General features: G+C 45.5%; 1 protein-coding gene across 1 annotated transcript in view; it reads left to right on the top strand.

Moving 5' to 3' along the window:
- Positions 1-17,488, top strand: part of LOC133090937 (transforming acidic coiled-coil-containing protein 2-like) — an 82,458-nt gene that overhangs the window by 40,667 nt on the left and 24,303 nt on the right. Inside the window, exons 6-8 of the mRNA XM_061189612.1 lie at positions 1,371-1,611; positions 4,504-4,540; positions 5,908-6,020. Coding sequence (XP_061045595.1) covers positions 1,371-1,611; positions 4,504-4,540; positions 5,908-6,020 — 391 coding nt within the window. The remainder of the gene's footprint in view (positions 1-1,370; positions 1,612-4,503; positions 4,541-5,907; positions 6,021-17,488) is intronic.

The following is a 17,488-nucleotide window of genomic DNA, read 5'->3' as shown; positions in this document are numbered from 1 at the left end:
TTTTATTTTTTTAACATCTTTATTGGAGTATAATTGCGTTACAATGTTGTGTTAGTTTCTGCTGTATAACAAAGTGAATCAGCTGTATGTATACATATATCCCCATATCCCCTCCCTCTTCCTGCACCCTTATTCTTGAATCAAGCCTCATGCTGCTTTAGCATGACAATGAATAGTTGTAGAAAAATTCTAGAGGAGCAAAAACTAAGGTTTATATCTGCATTTCAAGAGCAATCAAGTAAAAGAACTCACAGGATGTTACAGGCCATCCTGACAACCCTTACTCTTTGAATAGAGACTGCTCCATTTGGACAGTTTTTTGCCATATTGACAAATTGCTCTTATCGGCCACTGAGGCAGGCAGGCCAGGGGTTGGGGTCCCCATTTTATAGACAAAGAAATAGGCTCCAGGGAATTCCCTGGCGGTCCAGTGGTTGGGACTTGGCGCTTTCACCGCTGTGGTCTGGGTTCGATCCCTGGTCAGGGAACTGAGATCCTGCAAGCTGCGAGGCGCGGCCAAAAGAAAACAAAAACAAAAACAAAAAAAAGAAAAAAAGAAAAAAAAAAGAAATAGGCTCCAAAAGGTGAAATGATTTGCGTTTTCTGAACTTATCCAGCCCTCTTTAAACCATATTGCTTCTAAAATATTAAATACATACAGGACATTAATATTAAGCAGTGGTTTTGAAGTCTCAAAGGTTTTCCTTTCCTCACAAACTCCAGACGTCAGAACATGTCAACTCTGGCATCTTTGAGGTTCCTGGGTCCTTTGAGGGTAATTCCTACCACTTTCAATGCCGATGCTTTTGAGGAAGGGAAGGTAGATATCGTTTATTGAATGTTATCTCTCATTCATTCACTAAACTGTAAGATCCATGAGGGTAGGAACCATGACTCTTTTATTCTAATTAAACCTTTTATTTGGGAATATTTTCAGATTTACAGAAAAGTTGCAAAGATAGTCCAGAGAATTCCCCTACTCCTCCCCCAGCTTCCCCTAAAGTTAGTATCTTATACCATGTCTTTTAAAATCTTCTGTGTCAACCTAAAGCCTAGACTCAGCCCTTCCTGAACATGAGGCAGCACCACCCAAATCCCAGTGCAAACTCAATTCTCTTATTTTCTCCATCTTCTAAAGGAAGAGTGGGGCTTCAAAGCCAGCTCTCACTGACTCCAAAGCTTGTTCATTTTTCCTACCACATCATACCACGTTACATGAGAAACCGTTCCATTTGGGGAAGCCTAAAATTCCACCTTGGAGCCTCCCCCTTCTTGGCCTGACAAAGCGCCTGTGAGGAGAGCTAGGGAGGTGAAGAAATGTTTGGGATGATCTAGCAGAACTGGTCTAAGCATTTGCCTTCCCTTGACAGGGAGGGTGGGCAGCCCACCGGCCCTAGCACAGAACATGTGTTCGTCCTCCATGTTCGGCAGCCTGGCAGTTGTTTCTGAAATCCGACTCCTGGTGCCATGGGGACGACCTTTGGTCTACTTCCCAGCATTCACCTGCAGTCACACTGCTCCCAAGAAGCTCATTCCAAGAGTGGGCGACTTGGCAAGACACCCTGGGCCTGATCTAACCATGTTAATGAAATCTCTTTATTGGCATGACCGGTAAGCAGTGGTCTAGAGAGGTGGGGCACATTTAAGAGGTAAGGTCTGGGGAATTTTTCTTTTTTAGTGAGGAAACACTTTAGCTCTTGATAAAGTGTATTTTCCAGGGCTGGAAAGTTGCTGCGACTGTTTGAAGATCGCTTTAAAATAAACCCAGAGCTCTGGAGTATTCCTGAGCCAAAGAAACACTGTTTGTTTACTCAAGCAATGGCAGCAAAGGAAAGATTTCAAGAAGCAATTTGAAAAGTCAGTTTGTCACGTGGAGGATTGCCAATTTTTTTTTTTTCCAGGCTGCTATTTAGAAGTGTAAGGGGTAACTTTAGAAATGTATGCTATTTGTAGTGACACCTGTTGACACAACAGACCCCTTGGAATCCTGTAAACAACAGGGCTTAGTACTGTTGCTAGGATGGGGAAACTGGACAGGGGTTGGGGGGGGGTGGACTCAAAGACACTGTAGGAAATGTGGCAGAAGCAAGAGCTCCAAGGACTGAGCGTGCTTCCCTCGATTTGCAGAAGTGGCTACCAGACTAAACGGGAATAATCTACTTTTCATACATTCAACAAGTATTTCTGGAATGCCTCTCTGTGCCAGGGGCTATTCTAGGCATTGACTCTAGGCCTCTGTATCACATTGTTCATAAATGTCCAGTTGTTTTAGTTCCTCTGAGCATGGCAGGAAGATGGCAGGAATCGTAGGCAACTATTTCCACTGCTTGGTGAGGCAGCATAAAGTAGGGAGGGGTCAAGGGCACAGATTCTAGAGCCAAACCGTCTCGGTTCAAGTCCTGGCTTCACCACTTCCAAGCTGTGTGATTTTGGGCAAGTGGCTTAACCTCTCTGTGCTGTGATCGTATCAGTAAAATAAGATTGTTGTAAGAATTGAAGGAGTTTATAAATATGTTAAACACTTAAAAGAATAGTACAGATTTCCCCAGCTATCTGCGATCTGAAAGTAGAGCATTCCTAGGAAACCTTTTGTAAGCTGAAATGGCTTAAAGCAAAGAAGCGATTACCTTAGGACAGCTCTTGCTAATGGATGCACAGAATAAATTGAATAAAGCACAGATGCTCACAGGCACATTTCAAAGCTATGGCGACCTGATGCTGTGATGCTGAGTGTGGTTCCCGGGGAAGGAGCTTGGCGGGGCCCCTCTTGCTGCTGCTGGGGGTTCTTGCTGCCTCCATACCGGCTTTGCTGCAAAACAAACACTGACTGCTGTTTTTGCTTTTTGCCTCTTTTCATAAAAGCAAAAATCCTCTTGGGATCTCTTTTGGTTAGCGAAAACTTGTACAGGTCTTTTGTAGTAAAGAAATTACATAAAGCAAACATGAAAAGCAGGGGATACCTGTATGTGGCACATAGAAAGTGTTTACAGTGATAAGTTTGCTACTATTGTTATACCAGAAAATGTGCTGTATAGGTGTTGGGTGTCATTATTACTGTGGAAAGAGTATTGGACTTCAAGGCCAGAGACCTGGCCAAGCCACTTAACCTTCTGTTTCTCATCTGAAAAAATGGAAAACATTATTCTACCTGCCTGTTTAGCACACAGGGATTTTGTAAGACTCAGAGGATGTGAAATAACTTTGCAAAGTGCAGCGTGCCGTTCCCATGGGTAGTACAATTGCCTTTATTTTGACTCCATCCAGGGACGTGTTTGCTGGAGAGAACTGCAGATTAGCTCTTTATTAGGAGGAGAGGTGGCCCTGGAAAGTGAGAAAGGTCTATCCTATTTCCTTCTTCAAAGACAAATCTGAGCCCTTGTTATACTTCCTTTGCCTGAGGAAATTCAGCACGTGGTCCCCTCCCCCCTTTAGTCAGAGCAAAGATCTGCCCCCCTATTCCATCTGTTGTTCGCATCTGTCTGAGCTGTTGCTGAGACATGTTAGTGTCTTTCCAGAATTTCTTCACCTTGATTGTGGAATAAAAAGCAGGAGACTTATCTGTTAAATTATTTGCAGATAACGGGGTGATTGAAAGGGAAGCCTGGCTGCGGAAGGTGTTTGGAGCTGAGGCCTGCATGACAGTTAGACAAGTAGGAATTGGGTTACAATTTTAAAAATTCAGGACCCTGATATGAAAATGTCACTCACTCTGTACTGTGATTCCGGAGTTATCAAAGTAAAAATTGTAAACCATGAACCCAAAGGTAGTAATATTGTATAGATAAAGAACCTTTCTCAGAAGAGTCAGGAACACTTGGAGTTTGAATTTACCGTGATTTGAAGTTTGTACTGTCTTGATACTGCCCTAGAGGATGATTGTTGGTCCTGGAGTCACAGATCAGGAGACTGAGGCCCACAGGACAGGGCAGCGGCGCTCGTTACAGGGAATGGTTCAGCCAGCATGGAGATCAAGCCAGCCTGGGGTCCGCAGGCCCCTCTTAGGTGAGGAATCAACCCCAGTTGTTTGCCTCCATTGAAGGCATAGAATAGAGATGCCTCTCCTTGGCTTTGGGGTCAGAGAGAATTAGGTCCATCCAGACTCCACTGCTGTGTGCTCTTGGCCAAATACTTAACCTCTCAAAGCCTCTGTTCTAAAACAGGGACACAAATAGCATCTTTCTCCTAAGGTTGTGGTGAAGATTGAATAGAAAGCTCCTGGCCCAGTGCCTGGTACATGCTCAGTAAACAGATGCTATTATTGTTGTTGTGTTATGATTTTCCCCCCATTCTGTCTCAGCAAAAGTGAATGAAGATTTTTCTAATTGTGGTATTCCTGTTAGCACTGGAATATATGGGTCCCTGAGAGCTGAAGCATCTTTTATATTTTCCCTCTGGACACAACTGGGTGAACACAAGCAGTCAACTGTTCAGAGAAATGCATCAGATGGGGAAGCATCTCATCCCGGCTTTTCTCTACCTGCTGGCTCTGCTCTCCTGCTACAGGCTGCCTTCCTCCACAATGGCTAGGGACAGACTGCCGGTAACTCTTGCATTCATATTCTACAGAAGCAGCCACCAGATTTCCGTCCCTCTTGTTCTCTGGGGAGTCCTGAGGAAGGACCTGGTCTTGATTCGAGTCTTGTGTGCATCCCGACAGGCAGGGGTGTGGAGCACTGGGATTGGCGTTTCCATGGGAACCTCAGGGACAGAGGGTATGGGTGGAACAGGTCTTTAGAAGAAGGCAGATCTGGCCCCAAAGAAAGATGTGTGTGTTGTTTCAGGGAGGGGGGTTCAGGAACGCTGCCGGGAAGACAAATAAAAGGCAACCACTGCTTTGGGGAATACTTCTGGGGGTTCCTAAAAGTCCTTTCCCCATTTCTGATATTTGTATCTGACTTAAATGAGCACAATTGCAATTGAGTTTTAAAAACATCTCATCTCTTTCTGTCCTGTGATTTGAAGTTTTGACTGTGCTCTAAATGTTTGCATCTTGGTTTAAAAAATCAACTGAACAGCAGACGAGCTTATTGCGGGGTTGTTTTTTTTTTTAATTAATTAATTTATTTATATTTATTTTTTTTTGGCTGTGTTGGGTCTTCGTTTCTGTGTGAGGGCTTTCTCTAGTTGCGGCAAGTGGGGGCCACTCTTCATCGCGGTGCGTGGGCCTTTCACTGTCGTGGCCTCTCTTGTTGAGGGGCACAGGCTCCAGACGCGCAGGCTCAGTAGTTGTGGCTCACGGGCCTAGTTGCTCCGTGGCATGTGGGATCTTCCCAGACCAGGGCTCGAATCCGTGTCCCCTGCATTGGCAGGCAGATTCTCAACCACTGCGCCACCAGGGAAGCCCTATTGCAGGGGTTTAAGAAAAGATGGCCAACTCTCAGAATGGTCAGGACCTCAGTGAGGGGCCCTAAGGTTCCCAGGGTCCCTCATTTTCTTCCTTCAGTTTTTTTTTTTTTTTTTCAGGTTTCCAGCTGAATTCTGGTGTGCAAAACCATGGGGCAGGGGGAGGAAGTGTGTTTTCATCTAGGCAGTGCCCCAGACGAGACACTTTAAGATCTCAGATTCAATATCCCACTTTCTCCAGCGAGCAGACGACCCCCAAAGTATAATGTGTATCCTAGTCTCAGTTTCTTACTAAAACAGTCAACCTACTCAGCTGGAAATCTCTGGTTTACTGTGTTTCTCCTCCATTGGGTGGGAGCAGGGGCCACGGTCGCTTTGCCCACCGTGTATCCCCAAAGCCTTGCTCAGCGCTGGCTGGCACAGAGTTGGTGCTCAGATGGACGGTAAAGCAAACCAAACACCTGGCCCTTGGAATGTTGTGGTCAGTGGCCCATTGATAAAGTCTCTGTGTTTTCAAAGACGCTTGTTTGATTTCCTTTCCAATTTCTCTTTCTTGTCGCTCAGAGGACTTCTTTGGCTCGGAGTCCAGGATCCGTGGAGCGGCCTGGGAACAGTCGGAGGGCAGAAAGGAAGCCGGAGGAGAAGCCCAGAAGCAATGACCGCGGAGATCTGCCCAGGTAGGACCAGGTCTGGAGGACTGACCCAGCCCAAGGCATGGCCAGCTCGCTGCCTGCTCAGAGTTTGTTTTGCTCCATTTACTTTGGAAAATTTACCCTAAAATCCATGATGCGGTCCTCGGTGGTGAGATGCTCCAAGCTCTGGTTCCTAGACCTCTTTGTGATTGCCTAGATGCATGATTGGAAAATTCATGTTTTCCTGCCCAGGGATGAAATTAGTAATGATAGGCTTCCATTCCACAGCACGCCAGGTCTTTTATCCTCATTGTCAGAACTTACAATAAACAAGATCAAGGCTGCCAAGGGGCTTAACAGGGGTGACTAATCTGTGGCTAAGTTGGGGTCTGTATGCTAGCATGGAAGCCGAGGTGGGCACCGGAGGATGAGACAGAGGATTCAGAGAACAACCACTGAGTCTCAGGGAGACTGGTGCGTGAATTTCAGAAATCAACAAGGCCACACTGCCACAGTGGAATGTGGCCAGTGCAGGTGCGGCCCACTGGTCAGTAGTTCCTTATTTTGACCCGCAGTCAGGTCCTGATTTCCCCGCCAGGGCTATAGGGAAAGAATCCAATCGACTCTCCCCATGTAGTGTTCAGCACCCACAGTTGTTTTGGGGTCAGTCACAAGCAGAGGGCGAGCAGATGTGAACATTCTGTCCCCAGAACGGACACTGGTCAGGAACACTGGTGGCAATTAATAATTGCCTGTGGGTTCAGCACGTGATCCGGTTAGAAAACCCCTCCTGAACAAATAAATTGAAGCCCAGCTTCTGGGAGGCTGTAGTTACAGGCCTTAAAGGAACAAATGAACAAAAGCTTCAAGGAGCAAAAATGGAAAATTGAGTGGTACACACCCCGCCCCCCAAATCGCCCATCACTGACTTCGGGTCTCAAACGCTTTGCAATCACTTTTCACGTCAAGGGTTAAGCAATATTTTTTGCTTTGAGGGTCATGGGTGAGTAAGAGCGGCCCCTGGTGGCAGGAATTTCCACGCCGACTGGTGTCATTTTCTGGGGGGGGCTTCAGTTATGCGGTTTCCAGAGGAGAGGCATTTTGAACCTCTTGGCATGAACATTGGATTTCTTTAGGGCAATGCTGATCCTGCGGGGCAGAGGATTTTCTTCTGTGGAGAGAGGCACAGACTATGCCTTGAAGGGCACCTTTGATCTCAATTCTTTGTAAAATGGGGGCCTCCTTTCCCTCCCAGAACCCCATGGCTGTTCCACCTTCATGCACTTTTCTATCAGGGTAGCAGGACAAAGGGTTTAATATTTGGCTCTAACTAGACCGGATGACAGTCTAAACTGGCTCCTGGTGATTATGAATCTAATGCTCTGGAATCCTACACAAGCGAAGTCGCTGCTGGCTGAGACCCAAGGTCCAGCTCTTCCATCCCCATCCTTGTGAGGTTCTGGGGTTCCTGGAGAGGTTTGGGAATTACTGGGGACCGGTGTCCCAGCTGGCCTGGGGAGTAACAGCAGCTCAAAGGTCTTTGGTTTCTTGTTCCTCAGCTTTAATCAATTATCTTTCCCTTGAAGAAGAATTGTCTCTCATTGGCATGCAAATTGCACATGAGGTGCCTTCTCAGAGCAAGTTCAAAAGAGCAACTTCCTGTTCACAGTTAAAAACATGATTCTCCTCCGTAAACGTGCCCATGTCGATTGTGCAAGGCCCTGCACTAACTGACTCAGAAACTAGCAAGAGGAGGCCGGGGAGTCAGGATGTTTACAGGAAGAGAGAGCGAGCATGGGGTCCCCTGTGTGCTATTTCAGTGGGGCACGCCACCCTTGGCATCCACAACAATGATAGCATTTGACTAGGACTTGACGTTTATTTTGCAGACGGGCACTAGAAACTATGCCAAATGCTCTGTGCCTGCAAAATAAAATTTTATTTTCTTTAAATCAATTCTTTTCTGATTCTGAGTCCTTACTTGGCCAGGCTGGCGGGAATGCCCGTGTCAGCCATCCTTGGGAACCCCTCTCCTGACCTGGTGTATGGAGGCCATCATCTGTCCCCTCCTCACCCCATCACCACTGAGATGTCCACGTCTCAGGCCACACTGTCTCTCCGGCCCTATGACTGTGCTGCTTTCACGATACACTTGGCACATGGGGGTCTTTGGTGAGGCCGGGAGCCCACGGTCATTCCCTTCAGCACTCTGGGATCATCTCCCCCGTGAGCCTGAGGACATGCTCAGGAAGCAGGGAGGGAGTCCCAGATGTTCCCTACTTCCTAGGACCTTTCCATGCTCTCTCCTCCTCATCCTAAAATGCACTTGCGGTCTCCTTTTGCCTCAACGGATAGCCAGCATTTTCTCTTCAAAGGACGTACTACAGATTTTTACAAAAGATGGAAAGACCCATTGCCCTCAAACTGTTTCTGTTTTCTACTTGGAAAAGCTCCAGAGAGAAAACACAGAAAGGCCTGCAGTGGGCCTGCTGGACCAGGAGGCAAGGGAAGAATATAGGGAGAAAGGCACGTGTTAATACTGCCAAAGATTGTCCCTCTGCGCAGGTGTGATCTCTACTCTCCAGAGGAGGAAACCGAGGCTTGGAGCACTATGCCCTCAAAGCCCTAGTGGTAAAAAGTCCATTGTTTCCCCCTGGAAGCTCCTCTTCCCTCTGAATACACAAGAACAGGCTTCATACATCCCCAAAGAGGTTAGCTCTTCATCCAGTAGGGGGTCCCCTCAGTTTAGCTGCTTTGCTTTCCAGTTGCCACACGGTGTCGCTGTTGTAACTCAGCCCTGCATTGGCCAAACCCGTGCAGAGGCTGGGCAGTGTCTCCCAGGCGCCCCGCCTTCCAGGTGCCCCACCCTGCGCAAGTCCCTGGGCTCCTGCGACAGGATGATCCCGCCCTCCTCTGACAAGCTTCACCCGAGTTTGCACCTCTTACTGCTCAACGATGTCCACCCTCGAGCACAGCTGCCCTGGAAACTTGCGACTGGACTGGTTCCAGCTCCACTGTCCAGTCTCCCGGAGCCTTTCCCTCCTTGGATACCAACAGCCCTTGCCTTTTTTTTTTTTTTTTTAATAGATCTTTATTGGAGTGTAATTGCTTCACAATACTGTGTTAGTTTCTGTTGTACACCAGAGTGAATCAGCCATATGCATGCATGTGTCCCCACATCTCCTCCCTCTTGAGCCTCCCTCCCACCCTCCCTATCCCACCTCTCTAGGTCATCACAAAGCACCGAGCTGATGTCCCTGTGCTATGCTGCTGCTGCCCTTGCCTTTTAAACCCTCAAACCAAAATGGATCTTATCATACAACCTTTCCCCAGATAATGAAGCCATTAGGTTGCACCAGAGGAAATTACTCTTTTTGTAAGTTAAAAAAATGTTGGATAGTGGCCATTTCCTGTGCTTCAATATCATACTTGCTCATTCTCTCAAAGAGGGTGCCAGGCAATATTTCAGAGATGACAGACCTTTCTCAGGGAGTGACCCTAAGCGATTCGTGGGTGAATTTCTGGCACCCTTGTCACTGAAGGAGGAGTGGAAACTCAGCAGCCAAGAGTCTTAACTGTTCTCCACTGGCTGTCAGAGGTGAGCAGGCATCAGGATCACCTGCAAGGCTGGTTAATACACAGCTCGCTGGACCCATCCTCTAGAGATTCTGATTTGGGAGGTCCGGGGCCAGGCCTGAGAATGAGAATTTCTGACGCGTTCCCAGGTGACACTGATGCTGCTGGTCCAGGGACCACGCTTGAGAAGCACTGCATTATGCCAGAGAGCTGTGTGCGTGCCATGGCTCCATGCTGTTGGGGTCCAGAGGAAGACACCTTCTCCGAGGGCTGGGTTAGACAGGAGAGTCTCCTGGTGGGGGGAGGGGAGGGACTTGAACCAAAGGGGATGGCTATAGAGACCGTTCTAGGTAGGGGCAGAATTCCTGAATTGGACCTCTCTGGAGCAGAGCAGGAAGTGAGCCCAGACCTGGTGGTGGATGTTCACTAAAAACAAGGTTGGAGAAGTGAGGCCAGGTTGAGAACTTGGAGGTCAGGGAAGGGACTGAGATTTTATCCTGCAGGTAACAGGAAGCTGGGGAAGTGCTATGTAGTTGGTTTGTTTGTATTTAAACAAGGGTTTATGCGGGAACTTAGAGCCTGGATTAATGCACTGGAGCAGGTAGGCTGGAAGGACAGTAAGGGATGCTCTTGTAGTAGAAGGATGGTGGCTGGGAAATCACCCCAAGGTAGAACCTGTTACTGAACTGAACTCTGGTCCGCTTGCCCACGTGCAGCAAAGCCAATCTACTGACACTGGGTTGTGGTGAAGGAAAGTACAGTGTTTGTTGCAGGGCACCAAGCAAGGAGAACAGGCAGCTAATGCTCAAAAGCTCTAAACTCCCTGATGGCTTTCAGAGAAGGGTTTTTAAAGACAATATTAGGGGTAAGGGTTGCAGGGTGTCTGATCAGCTCATGAACACTTTTTTCATTGGTTGGTGGTGAAGTAACAGGGTGATGTTTGTGGAATCTCAATCATCAACCTTCTGGTTCCAACCAGTTTGGGGTCTACATGCTTGTGGTCAGCATGTAGTCACCAACCTCCACCAGGATATTGTTATTTATATCCCTTTAGGAGGAACCAGTTGTCCTGTGACTCTATTGTCCTAATCATTAACTGCTTGAGTCTGCTCTTTGGAACTCAGGGAAGGTCAAACAAGAAGCGGGGGCAAGGGAAGGGCTTGTACCTTGGAAGGGCCTGCAGGGTCCTCCTCAGTTTCAAACCTACAGAACCTGGAGATGGCCTGGGTGCAGGCAGAGGAGGTGGAGTCTAAGAAGATGCTAAGGTTCTGGACCAAGAACCCAAAAGAAAGTCCAACATTAGAAACTGGGACATCCAAAGTGAGAGCTGCTATAGGGAAACTGTGATCAATTTTAGGCACATTGAAGGAAAGACCATCAAGCTTACTGGGAACCCTGCTGGTATGGTCTTTATGTAAGCTGACCCCTGGCATGGGGAGGAGTGACAGTTTAATGGCATGATGATGGAGCATTATGGCCCCAAATGCTATGATATCCTCATGGAGGTTTCAATTATTTACACAAGTTATTCTCAGATAGATTGGCTCATTCCAGTGCTGCTGTGTGTGTGTGTGTGTGTGTGTGTGTGTGTGTGTGTGACTTTAAAGCTATATTTAAGAATGCAGGAACAGATCGGGGTTGGGGTGAAGGATGGTAAATGAAATCATATGGGACAGTGTTTTCCACACTTCCCAGATCATAAGATTTACCCGGATGTCCGTTAACTATATAAATTCTTAGGCCCCTTCCTAGTCCTTCTAAATCAGAATCACTAGATGTGGAGCCAAGGAATCTATGTTGTTAATAAACACCCTGGGTGATTCTTTCCAGCAGGGACATTTGTGACTAGTGATCGACTGCCAGGTTCACCTTATCACGTGTTAAAATACCCCATTTCCTGACCCCTCCCTTGAAGAGTCTGATCCAGTAGATTTGGGGTGAGACCACATAATCTGTTTTTAATAAGAAGACCACGTGACTCTCATGATAAAGTGTGGGAAACACTGACCCAGGGTTTACCCTCAGGCCAATAACCATAGCTACCTTTTGTTTGCTTGTCTGTGAAGTTTATAGTGAAGGCTCAGAAATCAGGGATAATTAGCATACGTTAAACTCCTGCCCCCTCCCTTTCTCTCATCTATGTTTTCTTTCAATAAAAATCTATTGGGAATCCATTGTGCGAGGCACTGGGGACACAGCCAATAACACTAGAAGCCCTGGGGCTTCTGCTCCAGTTGGTAAGTAGGTTGTAGTGAGGAAGTCAGACATGGAACAGAAGGAAGACAGACACTTTCAGGTAATGTCATGGCTCTGAAAGACACCAACTTGGTGTTGTGATTGACAGGAACAGAGAAGGGAGTGACTAGTTTGGATTAGATCAGTGGTTCTCAAAGTGTGGTTCCCAGATCTGCAGGCTGAGCACCAAGTGGGAACCTGATAGAAATGCTAAGTCTTGGGCCCTTCCCCAGCCTCTGGGGTGAGCCCTCCAGGTGTTCCGTTACACCCTAAGGTTTGAGAACCATTGGATTAGATGGTCAAGGAAGGGAGTGATATTTGAACTAAGTCTGGAATGACAAAAGGGAGGCAGGCATGGGAAGATCCAGGTGGAGGGACGGGCAGTGCAAAGGACGTGAGGGAGGAATGAGTTTAGTGTGTTAGAGAAACAGGAGGAGACTGATGAGCGAGTGAGAGGTGGGCAAGGGCCAGATCAGCCAGACCAGGGCCTTGAGGGCTGGCCATGGTAAGACACCCAGATTTAGGTGATGTGAACTGATATGTGTTTCAACAGGACCTCTCTGGTTGCTGTATGGAGAATGCAAGGGAGCAAGACTGGAGGCCAGGAGGTCAGAGGAGAGGTCATTGCAGGTCCCTGAAAGACGAAGGGGTGCCTGGAACTAGGGCAGGGATGCCCAACCTTGTTTTCATTATCTTCCTTTCCCTGCCCTCCCACGGGAACCTTTGTAGATATTTTATTCCAAATTGCCTTCCCCTCCCCAAGAAATTTCAGTACCATAGATATAGTGCATATGTTTATGTATTGTGGTCTTTGGAGGGCCACAAACCATTGTAATATCTATGATTTTCTTTTTCTGCCTCCTGAGAGCCAATTTTCACCCCTCTGGGGATGATACTGGCCCACTGATGATGCAAGGACTAAGGTGATAACAGTGGAGGTGGAGAAACATATGCAGCTTTGAGTATTTTGGATATTTTGGAGCTAGAGATGCCAGAACTTGCGGATGGATGGGATTTAGAAGGAGGGAGAGAAGAATCAAGGAAGACTCCCAAAGTCTGGGCTTGAGCAATTGGGTAAAGGGGGCCATTTGCTGAGATATGAAAAACTGGCCTGAACAGGTCTATCTGCTGAGTTCCATAAGTCACAGACCCGGTGTCCAGGAGGAAATCCTGTTGCTACCAGGTACCAATCTGGCAAGATAGCATGGTGACCATCACAAACCCTGTCTCAAACTGGGGGAAACGTAGGATGGCCCGCCATCTTTGAGAGAAAAGCAGGGTTCTCCTGTGTGCTTCAGGGATAGCTCATTTCCTGCTATATACCTGTGATATTGTGATTTATAATAAGGAACATATATTTGGTCTTCATCCCAGTCCTGGCACTGAGCTCCTAAAACCTTGGGAATTTCCTAAGTGATGAGAGCGATAAAGGTGTCTTCTGTTATGCTAATGACATGACTTTTGGAAAGCACTTAAAAATGGGTGCTGGTTGCCAGGGGAACCAACCCTGTGATTGGAGGGTTGGAACTTTCAGTCCTACCTCCCTGACCTCTGGTTGGGGGGCGGGGGGGGGGTGTGTGGAGAGGGGCTGGAGGTTGAATTGATCACCAATGGCCAATGATTTTAATCAGTCATGCCTATGTAATGAAGCCTCCTTAAAACCCCAAAAAGACAGGGTTCAGAGGGCCTCTGGGTTGGTGGACACATGGATTCAAAGAGAGTGGTAAGCCCAGAGGGCATGGAGGCTCCTCACTCTCTCCCCATACCTTGCTTTATGCATCTCCTCCATTGGGCTGTTCCTGAGTTATATCCTTTTGTAATAAACTGGTGATCTAGGAAGTAAAATGTTTCTCTGAGTTCTGTGAACCACTCTAGCAAATTAATTAAACCCGAGGAGGGGGTCATGGGAACCTCTGATTTATAGCCAGTTGGTCAGAAGCGCAGGTATCAATCTGGACTTATTGGGGTGGCGGGGGCAGTCCTGTGGGACGGAGCCCTTAGCCTGTGGGGTCTGATGCTATGTAAGGTACCTCCAGGTCGTGTCAGAATGGAGCTGAATTGTAGGACTCCCAGCTAGTACTGGAGAATTGCTTGTTGGTGTGGGGAAGAAATACCCACAGATCAGAATTTTTGGTGCAGAATCTTAACACCCAACACCTTAAACGCCTGAATTTCCTTGGAGGAGGGACAGGTTTCTTAGTCCAGTTAACAAACATGGACCCACAGCTCACCACAGGGCACGCTCCGGGCTTGAGGCCAGAGGTACAAAGATGAACAGGACATGTTGGTCCAGTTGTAGAGAAAGACATGTAGATGAATAATTCTAGAAGAAGCTAAATGCTATAGGCAGCCTCTGTGGGAGCACAGGGACAGGAGAGAGGCCAGACTCGCTGAGGAAAGAAGGAGCATCCTCCAGAGGAGATGGCCTTGCAGCTGGGGCTTCAAAACTGAGTAGAAGTAGGGGATTGTGGGGAAAGAAGGTGGTCCCAGGCAGAAGGAAGAGGTATAATTATTATAGATCTATAGGAAACAGAATTTAGGAAGGACTAGACTTACTAGCCTCTTAAATTTCAGAACTTCTTTAAATGTGGAAAATAGGAGATGTATCACATTCATTAAGCTCAACCTCTTGGATCTTTCAAAACTACAAACTTACTTAGAACAAAAAATCCTTGGTGTTTGGGTAGGGAACACCTAGGGAAGGGTAGAAAAACGGTTTGAAAAAAAAGAAATAATGGGCTCCAAATGAAAGGTAAGGATGTTTCTTATACCTTGCCTCCCGTAGTCATTTTCTTTTCTTTTCTTTTCTTTTTTAATTCATAAAGGTACTGACTTTTTAAAAAAAATTATTTTTATTTTATTTTTTGTTGAAGTATAGTTGATTTACAATGTTGTGTTAGTTTCAGGTGTACAGCAAAGTGACTCAGAATATATATATATTCAGAATACATATATTCTTTTTCAGATTCTTTTCCCTTATCAGTTATTTTCAAACTAAGTCCACTGCATGATGGGCGTTGGACTCAGGGCTGAAACACATATCTCATCCAGCAGCTCTGTGTGGATGAATGCAGATGACCTGAGGGGCTATATAAGGAAACTGAGGTCCTGGGAGGTTAAGGAACAAGCCCCAGGTCACACAGACAAAACGTGGCATGGTGAGGACTAGAATCCAACTTGGTTTGATGCCACCCAAAGCCCAGGCCCGTAGCCATTACGCTGAGTTCTTACATGTGCCTGAAAAGATTTGCCTTGCGGTCTCCATAATTAGAAAGCAAACCCCAGTCTGTTTTCAAAGTTTCATTTCCCTATAAAGAAGGTCAGTTCTCAGACCCAGAAAAAAGAAAAAGCAAAAAGATCTGATCGGTTTTATGAGCAGTGGCCGGGGCCAGCGCTTCATGACTGGGCCCCATGTTTCCTAAGCAGCAGATGCTGTTCCTTCCAAACAAAGCTTTGTGAAGTCCGGGTTCTATCCACAGGCTCCTGCCAAGGCAGGGTGTGTCAGGCAGGGCTGGTTGCAGCTTCCACCAGCCTGTCCTGCTTCTCGCTCATTATTTATCTCTGGCGGGAAGTAAACACGGAGAGGAGAGTGGGAGGGAGGGAGAAAAGGAGGAGCTCCCTGACTTTTGACACTGGCTGGAAAAGAAGGTCATGTGCTGAATTAGGTGTGTGTCTGCTTTCTGCTCGTCTGGTTTCAACAGAACCTTTAAGAAACAGAGAAGAGGAGCATTGTTCCATTCAGAGACAGTACTTGGAAAATAGAGAAAAGTAGAAAGTAGAGGGGGAAAAAGTCACTGATACTCCCACCATCTACAGACAACTGTTTTTAAAATATTAGTGTGTTTCCCTCAGGCTTTTCTATTTCTTCTAGTTCTTTATTGATTGTGATAGCTCTGTGCATATATACATATATTTATATATATATTTAAATACAAAAAAGTATTTAAATAACTTATTTGTATAAATATATAATATATTTAAATAATTAATCAACTATTTTTAGAGCGGTTTTACAGAAAAACTTAGTACAGAGAGCGCCCAAAATTTCTCCCTCCTCTGTACAGTAGTTTCCCCTATTATTAAGATTTTGCATTAGTGTGGTACATTTGTTACAATTAATATACCAATATTGATACATTATTAACTAAAATCTATACTTTACATTAAGGTTCACTCATCGTATTATACATTCTATGGGTGTGAAAAATGCATAATGTCATGTATCCACCATTACAATATCATACAGCGTAGTTTCACTGCCTTAAAAATCTCCCGTGTTCCACCTATTCATCCCTCCCTCCTTCTCTCCAGGGGCAACCACGAGTCTTTTAACTGTCTTCATAGTTCTTTTTTTTTCTATTACCTTTTTAAAATTGGTATAAAATACGTACCATAAGTTTATAAATCTGAGCTTGATGAACGTTTACACGCCTATACCCCTGTGTAATCACGCCCAGATCTATTTCCGTTACTCCAGAACATTCTCTCATGTCACTTCCCAGTCCATACCTCTGCCCAAGAATAACAACTATTCTGACTTCTACCACCACTGATTAGTCTTGCCAGTTCTTGAATTTCATATAAATGGTATTGAAAGGTAGGTATACTTTGGTATTTGGTTTCTTTTAATCAACACTGCTACTTGTTTTTTTTAATTAATTTTTATTGGGTTTAAAAAGGCAAAGCATACAATTTACCATCTTAACCAATTTTAAGCACAGTTCAGTGGTGTTAAGTATCACACATTGTTGTATAACCAGTGTTTCTATAGTTTCTTAAGGTAGAAGTTGAGGTCATTTATTTGAGTCCTTCTTTTTTAATATAGGTATTTTAGGGCATTAAAAGTCACTCTAAATGTTGCTTTAACTGCATGTGACACATTTTGATATTTGTGTTTTCATTTTCATTTTGCTCAAATACTTTCTAATTATCCATTTAATTTGTTCTTTGACTCACAGGCTATTTAGAAGTGTATTATTTAATTTCCAAATAGCTGAGGATTTTCCAGATATCTTTCTCTTATTGATTTCTAATTTAATTCTATTGTAGCCAGATAATGCACTCTGAATAATTTAATATTTTAAAATTTATTGAGTTTTTTTTAATGTGTAGAATATGGTCTGTCTTATAAATGTTTCATTTGCAATTCAAAAGAATGTAATTCTGCCACTATCGAATGTGTTTAATAAATGTCAGTTAGGTCAGGTTGGTTGATAGTGTAGTTGTAGTCTTCTATATCTGTACTGATTTTCTATCTACTTGTTGAATAAATTATTGAGAAAAGGGTATGGAACTATTAGGTTATAATTGTAGATTTGTCCACTTCTGCTTTTATCAGTTTTTGCGTTTTATATATATATATATATTTTTTAATTTATTTATTTAATTTATTTATTTTTGGCTGAGTTGGGTCTTCTTTGCTGCGTGGGGGCTTTCTCTAGTTGCGGCGAGCGGGGGCTATTCTTCATTGCGGTGCACAGGCTTCTCATTACGGTGGCTTCTCTTGTTGTGGAGCACGGGCTCTAGGCGCCTGGGCTTCAGTAGTTGTGGCATGAGGGCTCAGTAGTTGTGGCTCGCAGGCTCTAGAGCACAGGCTCAGTAGTTGTGGCACACGGGCTTAGTTGCTCTGCGGCATGTGGGATCTTCCCAGACCAGGGCTTGAACCTGTGTCCCCTGCAATGGTAGGCAGATTCTTAACCACT

The sequence above is a fragment of the Eubalaena glacialis genome, chromosome 1, assembly GCF_028564815.1.
Source record: "Eubalaena glacialis isolate mEubGla1 chromosome 1, mEubGla1.1.hap2.+ XY, whole genome shotgun sequence".
NCBI lineage: Eukaryota > Metazoa > Chordata > Mammalia > Artiodactyla > Balaenidae > Eubalaena > Eubalaena glacialis.
Note: the sequence above shows the minus strand (reverse complement) of the source record. Positions and strands in the feature narration are given on the sequence as shown.